The sequence below is a fragment of the Centruroides vittatus genome, unplaced genomic scaffold (genome assembly GCF_030686945.1).
Source record: "Centruroides vittatus isolate TY-2023 unplaced genomic scaffold, ASM3068694v2 contig_986, whole genome shotgun sequence".
In the NCBI taxonomy this organism is placed as follows: Eukaryota; Metazoa; Arthropoda; class Arachnida; order Scorpiones; family Buthidae; genus Centruroides; species Centruroides vittatus.
Genome location: NW_027122655.1, coordinates 939,083 through 958,837, shown reverse-complemented (window position 1 = coordinate 958,837; position 19,755 = coordinate 939,083). Strand labels below are relative to the sequence as shown.

The 19,755-nt window shown below is 34.8% G+C and overlaps 2 protein-coding genes across 2 annotated transcripts in view; both read right to left on the bottom strand.

Moving 5' to 3' along the window:
• The window catches only part of LOC136985997 (stathmin-4-like), a 49,808-nt gene extending 44,014 nt beyond the window's left edge, over positions 1-5,794 (bottom strand). The window contains exon 1 of the mRNA XM_067283439.1: positions 5,722-5,794. The gene's annotated coding sequence lies outside the window, so the exon portion shown is untranslated. The remainder of the gene's footprint in view (positions 1-5,721) is intronic.
• Positions 5,795-12,623: 6,829 nt separating this feature from the next.
• Positions 12,624-13,859, bottom strand: LOC136985984 (RNA/RNP complex-1-interacting phosphatase homolog). Its single transcript, XM_067283409.1, has one exon. It carries the CDS (start codon positions 13,737-13,739, stop codon positions 12,816-12,818), a length of 924 nt encoding a protein of 307 aa, XP_067139510.1. The 5' UTR covers positions 13,740-13,859; the 3' UTR covers positions 12,624-12,815.
• Between the last annotated feature and the right edge of the window lie 5,896 nt (positions 13,860-19,755).

The window sequence follows — 19,755 nt, the reverse complement described above, 5'->3', positions numbered from 1 at the left end:
AATATATTTGCATACTAATGCTTTTTACATTTCACCGACAATTACTGAAAACCATGTGTTGATCTATTTTCCTTAAATAAATAATTCTTTTTGTAATCTGTCAGTGTTTTAGGACATCCTGTACAGTATATGAACCTTATTCATTTTTTCCAAAGCAAACGGTGTCCAAAATCCTTATAAAATTTTTTGGTTTGCAAATCAAATTAATAAAGTATATCTTGTTCTGCATGGAATTCTAGTTTCAAAGTGTGATCAAGTAATTGGAGTCCAGTAGTATAACATCCACAGAGATTTTAATCAAATATTCTGAAGTGGAGCTTAAACTGAAGGAAAGATGCAACACGTTTGCCATTCCTAGCAAAATTAGTGAATAAATTAATCATAAATGATCAAACTACAGTTGTCCCTTGATAATCCGGCAGGTATGGGACCAAAGGAGTGTCGGATTACCAAAAGTGTCTGGATTACCAAAAGTGATTACATATTTGGCATTGTTTTGCTAGCAGTAGCCTATAATATTTCTACATGTTATGAGTAAAATGCTGCCTAGGTGAATATGGAAATGAAACACCCATTTCGGTTAACTAAAACATTTTTATTAAAAGAAATACGGAAGCCAATAAATGTACATACAGTATGTATAGGCATAAATAATACAGTACATACAATAATTTATAAACATTATAACTAAATGTACAACGTAGGTAGATTAATTATGTACATATTTACATATGTACATACATACTGTGCTCACACTTTGAAGATGGGGACTACGGTGACCTTGACGGGAGGTGCCTTGGATTACTGAGCATGTTGAAGTACAAAACGTCACACTATCAAGGGACAATTGTAATCAAGAAGAAATTCTCTACGTGGTTTTCTGGAACATACAAATAATAAGTCACAGCTTCCACACTATTTCCAGCAAAAACAATTAGACATATAAAACTTAATGAAATGAATGCTTTTGACTAAATTAAGTATCCCACTTCATGTTTTAGAACTGTTTTTGTTGGGAATAGTGTGGAAGATCTGACTTATTACAAGAAGAAATTTCAATGAATACATTTATAAGTTTTACCTAAAGAGTATAAACGATATTTGGAGATGAAGAAATCCAGCATTGGTCAAACAAAAATTTAGTTTAATTTGTTTAACATCTGGAGTAAGTTGGCCAATTTAGAAGAGACTACAAATTTTATCAATACAATAATAGCAAACTCAATAAACACAGATGAATTATTTGGTGAAAGATCAAACTAAACAAAATTTTCCAACAGAAAAACAAGAATGAGACTTAAGACAAATTATTACATTTAATTCAAAAATTATTGCAATTATTAGTTAAGAAGACAGCAGTGTAACCACCTACCTTTAGAAAAAATTTTATATTAATTATTAATAGCTAGCCAAATTATAATTTGAATAATCCAGAAATTAATATAATTATAGAATATTTAGGGGTTAGTTCTTTATGTGTATCTACAATTATGCTAACAGAAATAAAACAGAAAAATCAATATTTTAATGCTTGAGATGGAAACTTCTAAGCTCTATACTGGTAATTATCTTACTTTCAATAGTCACCACCCTAAGACAAAGTGTTTACAGTAGGGCAGGTTATACAAAAGGTTTTTTCATTCTTGCAATTTTCTTCAAGGTATATGCTATCACATGTTATCACCTGAAATTACATTAAGTATCAAGAGAAATGGTTGTCAATTTTTCCAGAATGTTAATTGGTCATTCAGAAATATTTTTTAAGTTTCTCAAGTTCACTATGTACTTACCATGGACATCAGCTCCATTAAAAAAAATTTTCTACATTATGAGCAACATTTTATCACCAGAAAGGTGTCAGCTCAAGCATCAGTAGTAAAACATCTATTAAACATGAAACTGAATTCTAAATCTTGTGGTGACTTTTATGGCCATATAAAATTTAAACAGTTTTTAATAGTATCTTTTCAAAAATACAATGCAATATGTCTAGAATAAGAAGCACAGTAATTAATTATGGATTCTCTATCCACAATTAGAGTAGATATCCTGGATTGTTGTTTCAAAATTATGATAACCCTATCCAAACAGGACTTTCCAAAAATATAATGTTTACATATTTACCAGTGTCATGGATCAACCATGTCTTTTCTTTCTTATTTTTGTTAATTCTTCTGCATTATGGGCACTAAAGGGCCTTTTTAGAAAGCTCATTATGGGTTTATCCAGGTCCACAACAGGGCAACTGGGTGATAAGAGATAGGGCCCAACTTATCCAGACCAACCATCCCAAAAAATTCCTGTTTTTTTAGAACAGTCTGGATTTGATTCAGTCCCCCCAAGAGAAGTAAGCTACCACCATAACTGCTCAGTCATCTAGGTGTCTAAACACCCACTGCTGAACACTGTCTGCTGATCATAGATGTATTCCTTTGACTAGCACAGTTCCCAGATTTGGTCTCAATTAAACATACCTGGCACACATTAGATCATCAACTTACTGCAATTTCCATTATGTAATTAAATGGTAGCTGCTACATGGAATGTAGCAGCTATGAAGAGATTATACAATATCTATAGTTAATTCCATGTTGCATCATGTCCAGCACTACATCACTTTCAGAGGTGATTATACTAGCTACTAAAAGTAAAGCTTGGGTATATGTATATTTATACCATTTGTGCTTTTGATATGCTATAATGATATATTCTCTTTTCTTCAGGAATATCTATATATGAAATTATAGGACTATAGCAATTAAAGATGAAACTTGACCTCTTCCTGCACATAACATCCCTAACACCTTACAACTTCTATGTAGAAATCTTTGTCAACAGTCTGATCAAACTCTTCAAGATCTTTCATTTTCACTTTGCCAAAAATCTGGTAGCATATATTTACTCACTCATAGCTCAGTAACTAATGCAGATAGTATGATGCAGCAAGTTGCATAGTGTTGCAAAATTCTGCTGTTGAGTGGCATTACCAGCCATATTTTATTCAAACTATGGGTTTTTGCACTATTCAAAAAGTTTGATTTTTTTTTTTGAACAGATGTCGTGTGTATTGAACATAAATCTCCTGTATTAAGTTAGTGTTTCGTTAGTTTATAGTTACATGTATCACCTAATTAATATCAAGAATGCATATTAACACTAACAACATAGTACTTCATTTAGCAAAGAAAAACATTTAAACACCAATATGTTAGTATTAATTTTTGATGTAATTTAATGTTTATTCATCATCATCACAATATATCTTGTAGATCTTCATTCTTTATACCTAATAAATCTTTATCAATCTTATACAATTGAATTGTTTTGTTACAACTCATGTTTCAAGTTTCTGCTGATGATTTCTTTTTTTATCATCAAACAAATGTTAGTATAATATATTACATAATCAGCAAGATAAAATATACAATAAGCAAGTTAAAGTACTTCAAAATCTTGATAAAATGAAACTAAAAACATCAAAAAATAGATTTGTATTTGAGAACTAGTTAGGAAAAAATAAATATGATAAGTTTTTGCTGCAAATAATTCTATATATAAAACCATTCCCAAGATCATAATAAGCAAAAGTACAAAGAATAAAAGGCTCTAAATGAGCTGAATTAGTCTTACTTTTCTTTTTCAAACATTAACTTACTTGATATAAATTTTACATAATCAGAATATGGTACTTTTAATACATCATAACGTGTTAAAAATACCATAAAATTATAATATTCTTTAGTCATGTTAAAAAAATAACCAAAGAATATTCTAATTTTAAATACTGTAGGAATGTGCAAAAATTAAATAGTTTTTGATTTTAATCATCATAAATTTGAATATACGTTATTAGTATTTTTTGTCTAAACAATCCAAAATTTAAATGTTTTTATTCAAAAATAAAACAATTTTTTCTAATTTAATGCACTAGAAGATACATAGTCCCTCAGTCACCTACAGCACACATGGGCAACACACTACACTCGGCATGCAAAATCATCTCAAATAGCATTCAAAATATTCAGAGTCACAGCACAACTTTAAGAATAACTAAATAATCAAATAATCATAACACATTCTTTTTTGTTGAATTTGAAACGGTCATTAAAGATGACCAAAAACGTTGGAATAGTAATAAAAAAGACTGCAGTTAAAAGGTTTTATTAGTTTATTATATTTTAATGCAATGCAGTCAACGAAGAGTTTGAAAACTAACATTTTTGGTCTATTCTATAGGCCAGGCATGGGCAAATGCGGCTCTTTTTGAGTTACGTGAGACTCTTGCTGAAAGTGTTAATTTCTGTTTATTATTATTATTTTTATAATTTTATTTTTATAATTTTGTGAAAACATGTTTATTAAAAAAAATTCAATATTTGTTTTATATTATATTTATATTATATAATAAAATCGCACACCTTACCACAACAGTACAGAACTGCGGCTCCCATGCATTTTGCAAAAGCTACGTTGCGGCTCCCACTGAACTCTTGCTTGCCCACCCCTGCTACAGACCATCCTCAGGTCAAACTAGAGAATTTGAACGTCTGCGTTCCAAAGGTGGAATACATATTTAAACTCAAAAATTCACAACATATAAAAAAGCAAACTGGAAGAGGCATGCATAAATGCAAAGGACTCAGAAGGCCTACCATCGGCTTGGAAGTTTATAGTCAAAAAGTTTACCACAAATTCAAAATTTATAAATTAACAATTTATTTTAATGTTTGTTCAGAGTAATATTATTAGATTATTATTTTTATTACTATATTTGAGTTTGTTTTTTAATTTATATTTATATTTTTATACGTTGTTCTGTTAATTTCTTGTTTTTTTTTTATACGTCAATTTTTGAATTTAAATGTATGTATTTCATTTTCGGAACACAGACGTTCCAATTCTCTAGTTCAACCCGAGGACAACCTATAGAATAGACCGAAAACGTTATTTTTCAATAAAACTATCTCGGTAACAAAAAAGGTGCGTTACGATTATTTAATTATTTGCAGAGCAGGTTCCGTTTAAAGTTATGAATATAATATTTAAATGTTATTCTTAATTAATCCCCTCTCATTTTCATTCTTACTACTTTTATCCCATATCCTCTTCATTATATGACTCAAAATTTCACTTTTGTTTAAATTCACCAGAAATTTGTTTAAGTTTATAAACTCCACACATTCATCAAATAGGTCTACAACACAATCTTAAGGAACAATAATATTAGAATTTATAAAGGTATCTCCTAAAACTAATTCATTATTCTTTCTTAAAAGTAGTAAACAAGTGTGAATTGATTAAATAACCATACCAAACAAAATAATATACAGACTTCTATTGCATTAAATTTGCTTGCGACGACTTCTGTCCTTCATAAATTTACATAAATGATAAATACTGCATCTTTACAGATTACCGATAAAGAGTACATTACACACCAAAATAAAACAGATTTCAGAAAACAATTTCTGTAATTGATGCGACTTTACTCCAATATTTAACTTTCTATTGATTACATATATAATCAATAAAAAGTTAATTATTTTACTGTATTATAAATATAATCTTCAAATGATCGTAATATAAATTACACAATTACAAGAGAACTTGGTAAAATTCTGAAAATTTATTTTTTAAAATATTAATGTAAAAAACGTGTAACGAGTGGCTCGATCCAAACTTTATTACGTAAAAACGTTTAATAAATACTCAAAATCATACCAAAGGTAAAATCCCAGCGAATTTTCTCTTCGTCGATCGGAAAACGCGCCTTCTCTCCGCGGACAATAAGACTTCTTCCGATTGGTCGAAAGAAGAAGCAACGCCAGAATCTTGGCTTTTTATAAATAGTAATTACATTTTTAAAAAAAAGATCTTCCAACTTTTACGGTTTTTAATTTATAACATACGTAAATAATGTTTAAAATAATAATTCGTCGATTTATAAAATTTTATTACTTAGAATATCCAACGCTTTCAAAAAGTTAAATTTCGTAAACGGTTTATTTTCGCATCTTATATCGCCGGAAAGAAACGTTATCGGTCCCTCGTAAATAATAAATAGGCCATATCGTCACCGGTCTGACGCTTGGCATTTTATTTGTTCTTTCCGGTTAGCCTCCCCGTGGCACCACCAATTCTCCGGGAACGTGACAGGCGGTTCGAATTATTAATTAATAAATTCCCGACGGGACGCAACCTGTACGTTATCCAAATTTCTTAGCTTAAGACATTTAAAAACACCGTATTCCTTCCTTTACTTTCTTAGGGCGTATCGATTTTAGCCATTGTTTTCCAACCACCTCCGAAGACGAAAACTTTCGTCGGCATTTCGACCGGCAATTCCATTTTTGAAATCCATTGCGTAGATTTAATTATTCCGGAATAATACTTTATAAATGTATACGCCTACTACTGTATTACCAGTGGCGGGTTTAGCACTTGGGAGGCTCCAGGCACGATTCAATTTTGAGACGCTCTCTAAATATTTTCGCTACCCATACACCCTACAGTTTGCGTTCTACGCGCACGCTTTTTACTCTGGTAGACACTATACCGGTGGTCCAAAAAAAAGTGAGACATGGGGAAATAACATTGAAAATTAATCGATATAAAATCATAACTGCCTGGCTATATTTAAAGGTTTGTTGATATTCAGGTTGTATTAATTATCAAAATTGACACTTATTGGTACAAGAATTACGAGTATTAAGTTTCAATAAGTGTTAAAAACAAAAAAATCTAGTAATCCATGGATTATTATTTTTTAACTCTTTCCGCCCTGTGGGCACTAAGAGGGCCTCTTTTTGCAAGCCCATTATGGGTTCGGCCAGGCCCACAATGGGCCGACCAGGTGGTGAGGAACGGGACATATCTGGACAGACCACCCCCAGAAAAATTCCTGGTTTTTTCGACCCGTCGGGATTCGAACCTGAGTTCCACAGCGATAGGCTGCCACCTTGGCCGCTCGGCCATCCGCCCTCAGTAATCCATGGATATAAAAAATAACTTATTTTTAAATTTACTACTGATTAAAATCCGCAAAATATGTCATAGCTGGCATTATTCATTTGTCAATTTAATTTAGGGAATACTGCTAAATTATTAATTATTTTTATTGTGAAAAAAATAATAATTAAATAAAATACTTTTTTTATTTTGAGAGCTAAATTTTGAAGCCCCTTGATTTATGAGACTCGTGCGCTTGTGCAGAAATCCGCCACTGCGTAGGACTAAATCCTATGACTATGGCTAAATGTATAAATGTAGAACGCCTACTACTTGCGTTTACAATCTTTTCGGTGCCAATAGCGCATCGACCACGGAAACTTTCAATAATCTGGTGGATTTGAACCGATTCGGAAATTACATTTACATGACAAATTTAGAAAATGGCTTCCGAATGGAACGGCATTTCTGGGCATTGCCATGGAATTCGAAATGATCTTTAAAATACGAAAGTATTTTTCTGCACCGTCGACAAAGACAACTCTCGCTGACGTAATCGCCATAATCAAAAATACGATAATATAAATGAATCGTGAAATATCTTGAGGCTTAGAAATTTAATAAGTAGTTAGATTGGATGTTACCGACCGTATTTAAAAGTAAACTACGAACTGATTAAGCTGCAATTTGACACTTATAAATTCCCGCCGTCGTCCGTCCGTCTTTCCTTAATCTCGAAAACGGAGCAAGATAAAATGAAGTCTGAGACCAGTTATGGAAACGTTAGGGCAGGAAGCCCCGATTAACTAAATACGAATTTTTCATGCAAACCGGAAGCCACGTTATTTTGATTCAAACTACCCCCCCCCCCCAAAAGCACTTAATATATGACCGACACGACTATTGGTAAAGGAAAAGTCTGATATACAGAGTCAAGACACTACTATTTTGAGGTGGAGAACATATATGTTAAATGAAATAAATTAAAAATGTGAGTAAAAACTGCAGCCCTGCATTGTGACCACGTCACAATAAATAATTGCTCGTTCACAGGTATCTATCAATACAATCTTATAAATGCAGTACAAACACATTTCTCCAGTTCATTTAGCGTGAATATATTTTAATTTGTTTGAACTGGCGTAACGTGGGACAATTTTTATATCTGCTTTTGTAGCCTATATTCTGTACTTTAACTGGTGAAGTAACAACTGTTCCGGTTTCAATCGTACGTTTCTTAAACGAAATTAATTTATTATTAAAAGAATATCGTCTTTGATGCACTTCCGAATCATACATTTTACATCTATTGTGTAAGATCTTGTTAGGGATCGTCCATAAATTTACACTACAGAATAATATAAATTTTAAACTACTGTATTTTTAGTTTATTATTATTCTTATACTAAAAATGCTCCATAAGATGGCCGAGCGGTCAAGGTGGCAACCTACCGCTCTGGGGGACCCGGGATCGAATCCGAACGGGTCGAAAATCCCCAGGAATTTTTCGGGGGGTGGTCCGTTCGGATATGTCGGGCCCCGTCCCTCACCACCCGGTCGCCCCATTGTGGGCCTGGCCGAACCCATAATGGGCCTTCTAAAAGAGGCCCTCTTAGTGCCCACAGGGAGGAAAGAGTTAAAAAAAAAAAAAAAAAAAAAAAAAGGCCGTCCCGCATACCCACTCCCAAAATTACGTATGCTCGATCCCGGGTCCCCCAGGGCGGCAGGCTGCTAACCTTGACCGCTCGGCCATCCGGCCGAATACGCGAAACGGGGTACCAAACGTTACATTATTTTATTAATTACATGTATAACGTACAAAAAGTGACATAAACGGCACGTTTCGCTAGGCAATACTCAGGTACAAAAATGAATCATTCTGTTACCCGAGGGTTACCTAGCATCCAGAAGAACCCAAAGAAGGGCTTACTCAAAAATTAAAAATATTTGAATACCGTATTTTCTGGCCTATAAGACGACCCTCGACTTTTGAGAAGATTTTTCTGAGTTAAAAAATCGTCTTATACGCGGCTACGCCGGAAAATACGGTAATGATAAGTACCGTCTATTAACCTGCAAGACGGTCGTAATAATCCTACTATCATCCTAAAAAATTTTTAAAAATATACAAAAAGTGTATATGCTGTGTACAGACGATACTTGTTTCTACGTTTAATTTTTGTATCATAGTGTAAAATAAAAATAGCTTGAGAAGTGAGGGACAATTTGCCGATACAAAAATTTTCGTGGTATGCCGCCTCTATCTCATATCGATCGAAGCCATGTTTTTTAAATACCCACTCTCTTGTAACGCATCATAAGGATTACCCAATTACCACCCCCTCGTATCTGAGCACGGTTGTTAGGTTTATAACAAAATGTACAAAATAATTACAAAAGTTGCTTCTAGCCCTTGGTATAATTATACTAATTAAATTATCAACAACCGTGAGGCAGATAACAGTGAGGGCTTATCAGACCAAATTGGTCTAATAAGCCCTCACTGTTATCTGCCTCACGGTTGTTGATACAGTGTAATTTAATTAATATAAAAATATACATTAACAAAGATTTTCTATATAGCGTATGAAACACTCCAGGAAAGCAATCTCGTTCAGGTTTCGTACACGTTTAAACAAAATAATCTTAAAAAATGATTATTGCATTTGCAGAATTTCGTGCAAATTGTACGTAGAAGCAGAATTCCAAACGTGTAACATTGTTGAACTTTTCGATTTGGGACCGAACTGAGCAAGTCATAAATACAGTCCCAAATATTTCGTATATTCCATATATACAAAAAGTAGGCATACTTCTATCGTTTATGTGATGTGTCAACTCTGTTCGCGGGCCGGATCCTGGGAGCCGTAGTTTGTGCACCAATGGTTTAAAATTTAAACCATACATCCCTGTCGATTGTATACACGACAAGAAAGGTGTATTGATGGTTTATTAAATGTTTAAAGCTAAGTTGGATATTTATTTTGTATACACGACATTATATGTTTCTTTCAATATCGATTTTTTCAAACGTTTCATTATGCCCAGATAACCTTACAGTTTATCTATATGTGACGTCCAGTTTAGGTTGTTGAAATATTACTCCCAAATATCTGGTGGTTGTCCACTGCGCAAGTCGGGTATAGATTTTATTCACTAGGTCAGCGATTCCCAACCGGGAGTACGCGTACCCGTACGGGTGGGCGGAAAAAAATAATGGTGGATGTACTGTAAGAATATTCAGATTCTGCGTTGAGGCTTTTGGCGACGTCATGTTACTCGATGCTTAGTTTTAAATAAAATTGTAATTAGATTTTTATTGTGTTTGTGTCCCCTTCCTCCAACGCTTTTCGATTTACATTTTCTTTTTATATATGTAATTGTACAGAGCCGTATAATTGATAATTGACGAAAGCACCGTTTGACTTACATGAGAAATCTCACTTAGGAAAATGGGTTGACGAGATGTTCCCAAGTGAAAAAAGGATGGGACCGCTGCACTAAGCGAATATAGACATTTTACTATTATTATGAATTATCATATACAGTCAAACCTGTTTTTGTGCGGTCTTTTTCTGTGCGATTTGTTTTGTGCGGTATATGAAAATTTCAATCAAATTGGAACATAATTGACTCCTGTAAAATTTTTAAAAACTCTATTGGTTGTTTTCTATGACATCAGCAGTTTTTTTTCATTTTTTATTCAGTAAAATTTTTTTCTCATACGTTTATTTCGGTCCCCTCTTATTTTAATAGCATAAAAACCATAAATATTATGTTATACTAGCAGACCCGGCCACGCGTTGCTGTGGCTCAAAATGTATCTATTATAAATGTATAACGCCTCCCCCGTGGGGGAAATTTCAAAAAATCCCTTCTTAGTGTACATTCTCTTGACGTACCCTATTAAAACGCAATCAAACACGCATCTAAAATAGTATAATAAAAGTCGAGTTCTTCACAGTGAGTCTTAATCCTGTCCCTCTCCCCGAAGGGAAATATCGAAAAATCCATTTTTAGTGTATATTCTGATGACGTAACCTATTAAAATGCAATTAAAAACGCAAAAAACCGCATCTAAAATAGTATAATAGAAGCCAAGTTCTTCACGGTAAGCCTTAATCCTGTCCCTCTTCCCCGCTGGGGAATATCGAAAAATCCCTTTTTAGTGTATATTCTGTTGACGTAACCTATTAAAACGCAATTAAAAACGCAAAAAACCGCATGCAAAATAGTATAAATAGAAGCAGCGTTCTTCACAGTAAGCCTTAATCTTGTCCCTTTCCCGCTGAGGAATATCGAAAAATCTCTTTTTAGTGTATATTCTGTTGACGTAACCTATTAAAACGCAATTAAAAATGCAAAAAACCGCATGCAAAATAGTATAATAGAAGCCGAGTTCTTCACGGTAAGCCTTAATCCCGTCCATCTCTCCCCAGTAGGGGGAATTTAGACGTGTATATTATATACAAACACTTGCGTATTCGAATGCAACGTTGTGTCAAAATTCAAAAGGAATCGGTAGGAACAAACAAACGTTATATTTTATTTATATAGATAGATAGAAAATGATCTGCTTTAGTCCATTCTAACAGAAAAGCATAATGCCTCACAGAAAAGCCAACTTAGGTTGTCAGAAGTTAGCGCCATCTGTTGGACATGAAAGCCTTAATCCATATATAAATATATTTTTGAAAGGGGGGAAATAGTGGTCTTCACATATGCCACAAACCTTCGCGGGAGTGTATTAAACAACTTCCCAAAGTTTCATGGCAATCGGATAAATAGTGTGGTAATGCATGAAGGACAGACATACATTCGTTTTTATATATATAGATTTGAACAGATGCGGTAAGTTAGCTCCCCTCTAGCTTTAGACTGCAGGTGTGAAATTTCACGCCTTGTTAAATGAAATAACACTTCCTGCAGCTATATTTATCAAATAAAATCATTATTTAACGATTATTTTTAACTTTTTAATGTTAAATTCGTATTTAAGTGGAAATAATTAATTAATATAAAAATTAAAATTCTTAGAGGATTTTTTTCCCCATTAGGTGTTGCAGAAAAAGGCCCAAGGAGTTAAAAAAGCAATTCCTAGTTATTTCGTACGGTTTCGAGTTATTTTCTACGTGAGACTTTTTTATGCGGTCCCTATTCACCGCATAAAAAAATATTTTTTTAATTGTGTTGAGAAAACTATTTTTTTATAGCCACTCGTGAAGTTTCGCGCGATTTTTTTTAATGCATTTTCTTTTATGCAGTTCCTATCCCCCGCATAAAAACAGGTTTGACTGTATTCGGTCTTTCTAAGGACGGTTAAGATTTTTGATATTTCTCATAAATGTTCAATCTGTTTAACATTCTATTCGTATAAATTACCGTATTGTTAACATATTACGAGACGGTCGGATTGGATGGATGGAATAAGGTGTCAACACTCGAGCAATATTACAATGGAGTGACTTCCGGGAGGACTTTCTATGGAAACTGGCAGTCGGGTGTTAGACACGCGGCCGATCAGATGCCGAGAGCGTTACCAACTACCATTCGAGTTGACAAAACCGGTAACTTCTACCTCCAAAATGAAGATGCACGGTGATAAGTTTATTCGAACCACAAATCGAATAGGCACGGGCTTCGACATTTTCGAAAAAGAATAATTATTAAATATATCAGAGACGAAACTTCGTACTTTTATATATTTACAATAATAATAGACACGTTTTAATTGAAAGACATTATTTTTTTTTTATAATTGATGATAAACTAATTTTAAGGTGTAACACATTTTACTTTAAAAATTAAATTTTTTTCGAATTTATTCACAAATCTTCGAAGGAATTTACGCAAGTACGCATGGGAATTTAATAAAAAGTTCTGTTGTAAACACGTTGACTGTTGGCGTGGAAGTCGTCCAGCGACCGATAATTAGAATCTCGGTCGAATCGTTGGTGATTTCTCGAATGAGTCCTGGAACGCTTGCGGCCCGAGTTCCTCCGCCCTTGGCACCCTTCGTCATTCGAAGGTGGCCCGTACCAATAATCGAATCGACTACTTTCAATACGTTGCCTTCTTTCTCTAGAATTAAAATCGTGATGCCGAGAATTCTCTCCGTAACAATAATCTCTGGTGTAATTTCTGCCGTAATTCGTTGCGTTTGTAGCGTAATTTTTTCCACCTTCAAAGTCGGAATGGCACTCTCTTCTCTCCGCTGGCCAACCGCCACTTTCGCTCCAAGTTTCGTAGTCTTTTCCGTCGGACTCGTCGTTTTCCATTCTGCACAAATGGTTTATGTAAGCCACCCTTTCGATGTCGTGACCCCGAGCTTTATTAAACTCGCGGATGGCGTCTTTGGCGTCGTACCGTAATTTGTCGACCATGTATTTACAGATCAAATACCCGGTTCTGTTGACGCCGTGCGTACAATGGACTCCTATCAGACCTTTGTCGTTATTCCTTAAAAAGTTCTCGACGGCCTCGAAGAACTTCTCGACTACGTTTCGATCGGGAACCACCCTCCCCTCGCAAAAAATCTTCAGATAGGCCACTCCGCAGTCGGTGATTTCGGCCGAATTATAGTACCTGCGGGTGTTGGTCAGGTCGATTACCATTCCTAGTTCGTCGACGGACGAAATTAGATTGGACGGCGTAAATCTCATCGTCGCGGGCAATCCTCTACACAGACTTTCCTTCAGAGGCACTTTAAATGCGATAAATCGAGTCTGTCCGATCACGTTACCGAAAGGGGTGTACCTTTCCCATCTGTCCGGTATACCTCTCTTGGTCATGATTCTCGTTACGGTTCTGTATCTATTAATTAAGGTATAATTCCTTCTCACTTACACGTGAACGAATATAAAACTCGTCGTCGAGACTACGGTCATCCGATACTTCGTTAACCAACTATCGGATGACCTTAGTTTTTCACGGTCGAAGATCTCCCAAAAGTAGCCAAATTTAAAAAATTTTTTGAATTATATCTTTCTTCCAAATGTTTAAAACATTTAAAATCATAATAAAATATACATATTTTTAAATCTTTAGAATTAATAATAATACGAGGTGTTTAAAAAATTTTAAAAAAAGAGTTTGATTCACCCATTTCGATAATTCGTTTCCATCGAATTATTAATGATACTTTAATTATTATTAATATGTCGTCGAAAGGTAAGTAATTTTAAAATTTAATTAAAAATAAAATGCATTTTATCGTGATTAATATTGTGTTTTTCTTTCCACTGTCGATATCTTGGCTTTTAAGGTAACGTCGGCGGAAAACTGCTTCTTTTCAAATGCGATAGTGTTTTTATTTTGTATTTCTCGCCATTTCTATACGGAGTAATGACCAAGATGAAGAATGTAAAAGATGTTTCCGAGAGAATAAAATAGAATCGTTTCGATAATTCAGACAAAATCATTAATGCGCGAATCTCTTTAAAAACGTTGTGAAAGCAATTTTCGACATCATATTTTGATATTGATCGATACGCTATGACCGGGAACCGTAGGAATGAACATAAGAATTTTCAAATTATCTTCTCTCGGTGAACGGGTTTCTTTTAATGAATTGAAACTTTCATTATTAGTTCCACCAAGTTTCTTTCGGGTTTCGTAATAGCAAACACTCGAGAATAGTCATTTTGTTTAAGAAAACTCATTTTATTCGGATTTCATTTATTGCCTATATTGAAAGATATATCTCTAAACGGCGATTTTCGTCTCGCTTGTTTTCGAATAAATTCTCAAAGACTGTTTTCAAGGTTTTGTGTTTCGTTTTTGATCAACCAAAAGATTTGATCAGACTGACTAATTTCGAGCGGCGAGCGTTATCTGTGTTCACTATTAAAACAACCCTAGTGGCCAGTGGTAATATTCAGCGGGTTCGCACAGGTTCGGCAGAACCCGTTGTTAAAATTTTCAGTTTTCCGAACCTTGTTAAACACACGGAACATTTCTCAGTGGTTTTTTTTTTTAAATATATTAAAATATACGTATTATACTCTGTAATACTACTAAACTAGAGCCTTATACCCCGTTCGCACCGAGCATTTAAATGTAGATTGTGAGCAAGGTCGGGGACTATGTCTTGGTGCGATCTCTCTCGACCGTTTCAATCTCGACCACTGATTATTAGATATATCGCAAGAAAAGGTATTGTATTTATTTCTAGCCAAAACTTCCATTTTGTTTGTCGGTGGTTGTCAAGTAAAAATTTTCTGCTAGCGAACCCTTTGTTAACTATTTCGAATATCACCACTGTTAGTGGCCTATACCGCGTCGCGAACGGCCGGATGGCCGAGCGGTCAATGTGGCAGCCTACCGCTCTGGGGATCAGGGATCGAATCCGAACGGGTCGAATAATCTCCAGGAATTTTTCGGGGGTGGTCCGTTCGGATATGTCGGGCCCCGTCCCTCACCACCCGGTCGCCCCATTGTGGGCCTGGCCGAACCCATAATGGGCCTACTAAAAGAGGCCCTCTTAGTGCCCACAGGGCGGAAAGAGTTAAAAACAAATACCGCGTCGCTAAGAAAAATTGCTAGATATGGAATATTCGCCGCCACTGCTTTTTTAAAACACTTTCCGTCCTGTGAACACTAAGAGAAAAATTGTTAGCAGGTCCATTATGGATTCAGGGCCAGATCCATAACGGGTGACCTAAGAACAGGGTCCAATATATGCGGACGGACCATTCCCGAAAAATTCCTGGGGTTTTTCGACCGTCCGAATTCGATTCCGAATTCCGCAGAGAAAACGGCCCAAACCTTTCCCAAACAAATCGGCCCAAAATACGCACAATTTATTGCATAAAATAGGTACTTATGTCAATACAGTTTGATAACATCACACAAAAAACAATGGAAAGGCAAACTGTCACACAGTGATAACAAGTTAATGTCGAGTATGTTCGAAAACTTGTTATCACTGTGTGACAGTTTGCCTTTCCATTGTTTTTGTGTGATGTTATCAAACTGTATTGACATAAGTACGTATTTTATGCAATAAATTGTGTGTATTTCTTCATACCTATGGCTATTCCTTTCAAACGTCACACAAAATGGCGTGCATCGCTTTCGGACACTTTTGGGTTTACAGGCAACAATTTATCTTATTCGTGTGAACCACATGTCGTTTCGTACTAATTAATTGATGCTCTAAAACTTTCTAATTGAGAAGTTTGCTCTATCTGTTTTCGTTTTGCACTGCCTATCTTCCAAATTTTGCCACTAGGCGCGCTGCTATCGTTTGCATTAAGTCGGGCATAATCGCGTTACTGTACCGTTACCTCACTTGCATAGCTGTAGCTCTCTCCGTTCGCAAGAATTTTATGGTTAAAGAAACTTTCCTAGGCACCCTGTATATTCGCCAAGTATTAGACTATAGTGAGATTTGTCGCTTGGAGCTAACGATTTTTCATTCTCATATTCTATCTGGTCAATTTTTGGGCTTCAATTTGTAAAAATTATAGACCTATAAATATCCACTGTCGTATGCCCGAATGTCTATTCGGGCAGGCATACGACAGTGGAAATTTATAGGTCTATAATTTTTACAAATTGAAGGCCTGTCTGGCTGTCTTTCCCTAATCTCGAGTATGGTGTTACATAAATGAATTTCAAGACAAGATATAGAAAGCTAAAGGACAGAAGACCCTGATTAATTATATATAAACTTCCAATGCAAACCAGAAGTCATATTATTTCAATTCAAAAATTACCCCCCCCAAAGGAGTTAGATAGATGACCGGTAAGGATCCATTGCTAACGAAAAAGTATGGTGTACAGTATAGGGGCAAGCCACTACTAATTTGAGGTGGAGAGCATATATTTTAAATTAAGTTAATTAAAAATTGTTGCGTTTTACATTTATTTAGAACTTTGTATAGCGTTGGACTAGCAAACAAATTTCGCCCGGTAATATATATCAATATACCGTAACAATTTTAGGTTCGTGTATATACAGGGTGTCCAAAAAATCTATACACACTTTAATTAAACAGTTTACGTCTGGACAGGTGACAAAACAAGCTACAGTAAAACTAACTGTTTACGAGTAAATATAAGTGTTTCGACTCAAAAAATTACGTGTTTTCTTATCGCACATTAGGAGCCCAAACCAACACAAATTAAAGTGAAAAATTAAAATCGGTAAACATTTCCGTATGAAATGTATAGAAATGCAACAAATAAATGTAACTCGACGCGTTTATTCGAAATCGGATATTTTCATCAAAACAACAACAAAAATGAATCATTCGAAATTTATTTTATTACGCGGTGCTTAAATCTTATAGATTAAATTATTCACGTATTATTATAAACATCAATACAAGATTAAATGAAACTTTCGGAGAATTACGACTTAATTTTGCTAGCGAAAAAGATCGTGTATAACGGTGGAATATTTACATAATCTAAGTATTTTTGCTTAATATTCAAAAAATCGTATGGCGTACCGAAAATCATTAAACGGTCTTCGATTAATTCACGGTTTAAAATTTCAATTTAAGATTTAAAAGATTTACTTATAATCGAATCGTATTAAATATTTTATGATAAAAACGTTTTATAAGTATAGAAAGTGAAATACAGAATTCCGTATTAAAATAAAAACTGGCAGTAGTCACTTTTCCCGACAAAATACTTCACAACACTTCATATCAATCTCCACGTCTAATGTAATTGTAAAATTTTAATATAATGTAAATAAAAAATTAATTATTCTAAATTTACGGCGAATCCCTATAAAAAATGCAAACCAAAGTTAGTATTTTTAATTATTTTATTTACACAATTTCGTACAGAATAAGAAAAATAATGTAAAGTATAAATCCGTCATCGAGTGATTCCGTACTTCACTTTCCATACTTATAAGACGTTTTGGCATAAAAAGTTTAATATAATTCGATCACAAATAAATTTTCTTACCTTAAATTGAAAAATTACATGCGAACTAATCGAAAACGTAATTTTAAAAAACAAACAACTGTCTGGTCATTAAACCACGTGCAAACTCTGGCCACGGTTCTAATCTGTGCTCCGAACAGTAGCCTACTTAAATGGCGTCCGGTAGCTCGGGTCGGCAGTCGGCTAATAAGATTTAATCTAGGCTTTGATGCCTGTCCGATGCATCTTTAAGAGAAGTGGGTTTTGCCGATTCGTCAACAATTTCCATTTCGTCTTGGTCTCGTTCCACCACTTGGTCTTCCACCACTCGTTTTCTTTTAATCGTATTGCATATTTCGAAAAACCCAAACAAATATCGTAGTATAGAGAGCCCCGTCGCCCCGCGCTGCGGGCGGTAACGTACTATAAAATTAAATACAGATCCTTACGTACTCAAGAATGTTTACTGTAAAAGTAACGAAGTATTTTTTTAAACTCGAGAAAAGTGTCTCTATAATTAATTATCGGACATTTACGCATTATTAATAGTTAGACGAGAATCGTGTACGATAGTCAAAACGTCGATATAATCATTAGTATAAATCACTTGACGATTCGTTTGATGGACCAAATTTTTCCCGAAATACACAACTGTTCTTCCCCGCATCTTTGGCCGTTGTTCCATTTGCTCCGTACTATAACCTGGTCATTATAAATACGAGTCGGAGATTCCGTAAAGACCGGAATATCAATGTTATTAGAAGAAAGGCCGTTAATTATATCCAACATTTCAATCCTTTTTGACTTTTAGACTTTTTACATTACAATAATAAGAGTCGGAAACATTTATTTTTCTCTAGTGGTAAAAACGGCGTATTTCGATGGGCGACAATTTATTTTAATTAGTGATTATTAATTTATAATTAATTTATTAAGGATATTTTATAATAACAATAATAATAATAATATTTATTGCTGCAAAAATACAGTCGAGTAGCTTAGCCCGGACGCCGACGTACGGACGGAAATCCGCGACGCGCGATTTTGCCAGTAATACCGGGCGCAAAAAGTAAAATCAAGAAATCTTCCAACTTTAATGGCGTGGGCTGCGATTGTCCGAGCCATCATTCTTCGTAGCATCGAAACTCGTTAAACCGGCCGGCAAAATCCGAAAATGTCGACATTTTTAAGTTTCTCTGAAGATTGGATGCGGAGTAACGTATTTCTTCAGTCGAGTAGCCCCGATTTCGTTGCCTAACGTTCCTAATTAGTGTTTTTATTCCTTACTATTACGGCAAACCAGTGGCGTAGCTAGGGTTCTCCAGGCCCGGTGCAGAACCAGATTTGTGGGCCCCGAAAAAAGTTTTTCGGCAGGGGTGTCTTTTTTCCGTAATGGTGATCGGGAACGTCCAAACAAAAACAAGTAATTTTTCTGTAAATTTTAGCTTTCGAATTTATTTATTCCGTTAAAAACATTGCGTTTAGACGTTCAATTTCTTTCGTTTGATGAATGACGCGTTAAGTATTTTTTTTGTTTTGCTTACGTAAACAGATTAAAATATTTTTGTGTAGTGGTTTATATAGTGTATAACTAGATTACAGTTGAGTTTCTAGTTTTCTTGTGTAATAGGGGCCTCAGCAGCTCGAGCAGCCAAATGCCAAATTTTGCTTTGTTCTGATTATCGTGAAAAATTTTTCGGGTCTTTTTTCCTGTGATTTTGGAGCCCCCATGGGCCTATCGCTTTCCAGGGGCCCGGTGCAGACCACACCTATCGCACCCCTCCCCCAGCTACGCCACTGCTGCAAACGCGTTTATCAGCGGGAATAAACTTTGTATTAGGCTAATTAATTCTTTATAACTTTCGCGTTCCCAAATCTTTTAATGCAAAAACCTTATTAAAATGTAAATAGCTTCCGAAA

What these genes read in the sequence shown, in the direction of transcription:
- LOC136985984 (XM_067283409.1), bottom strand. Translation starts at nt 13,739, where the DNA reads ATGACCAAGAGAGGTATACCGGACAGATGGGAAAGGTACACCCCTTTC.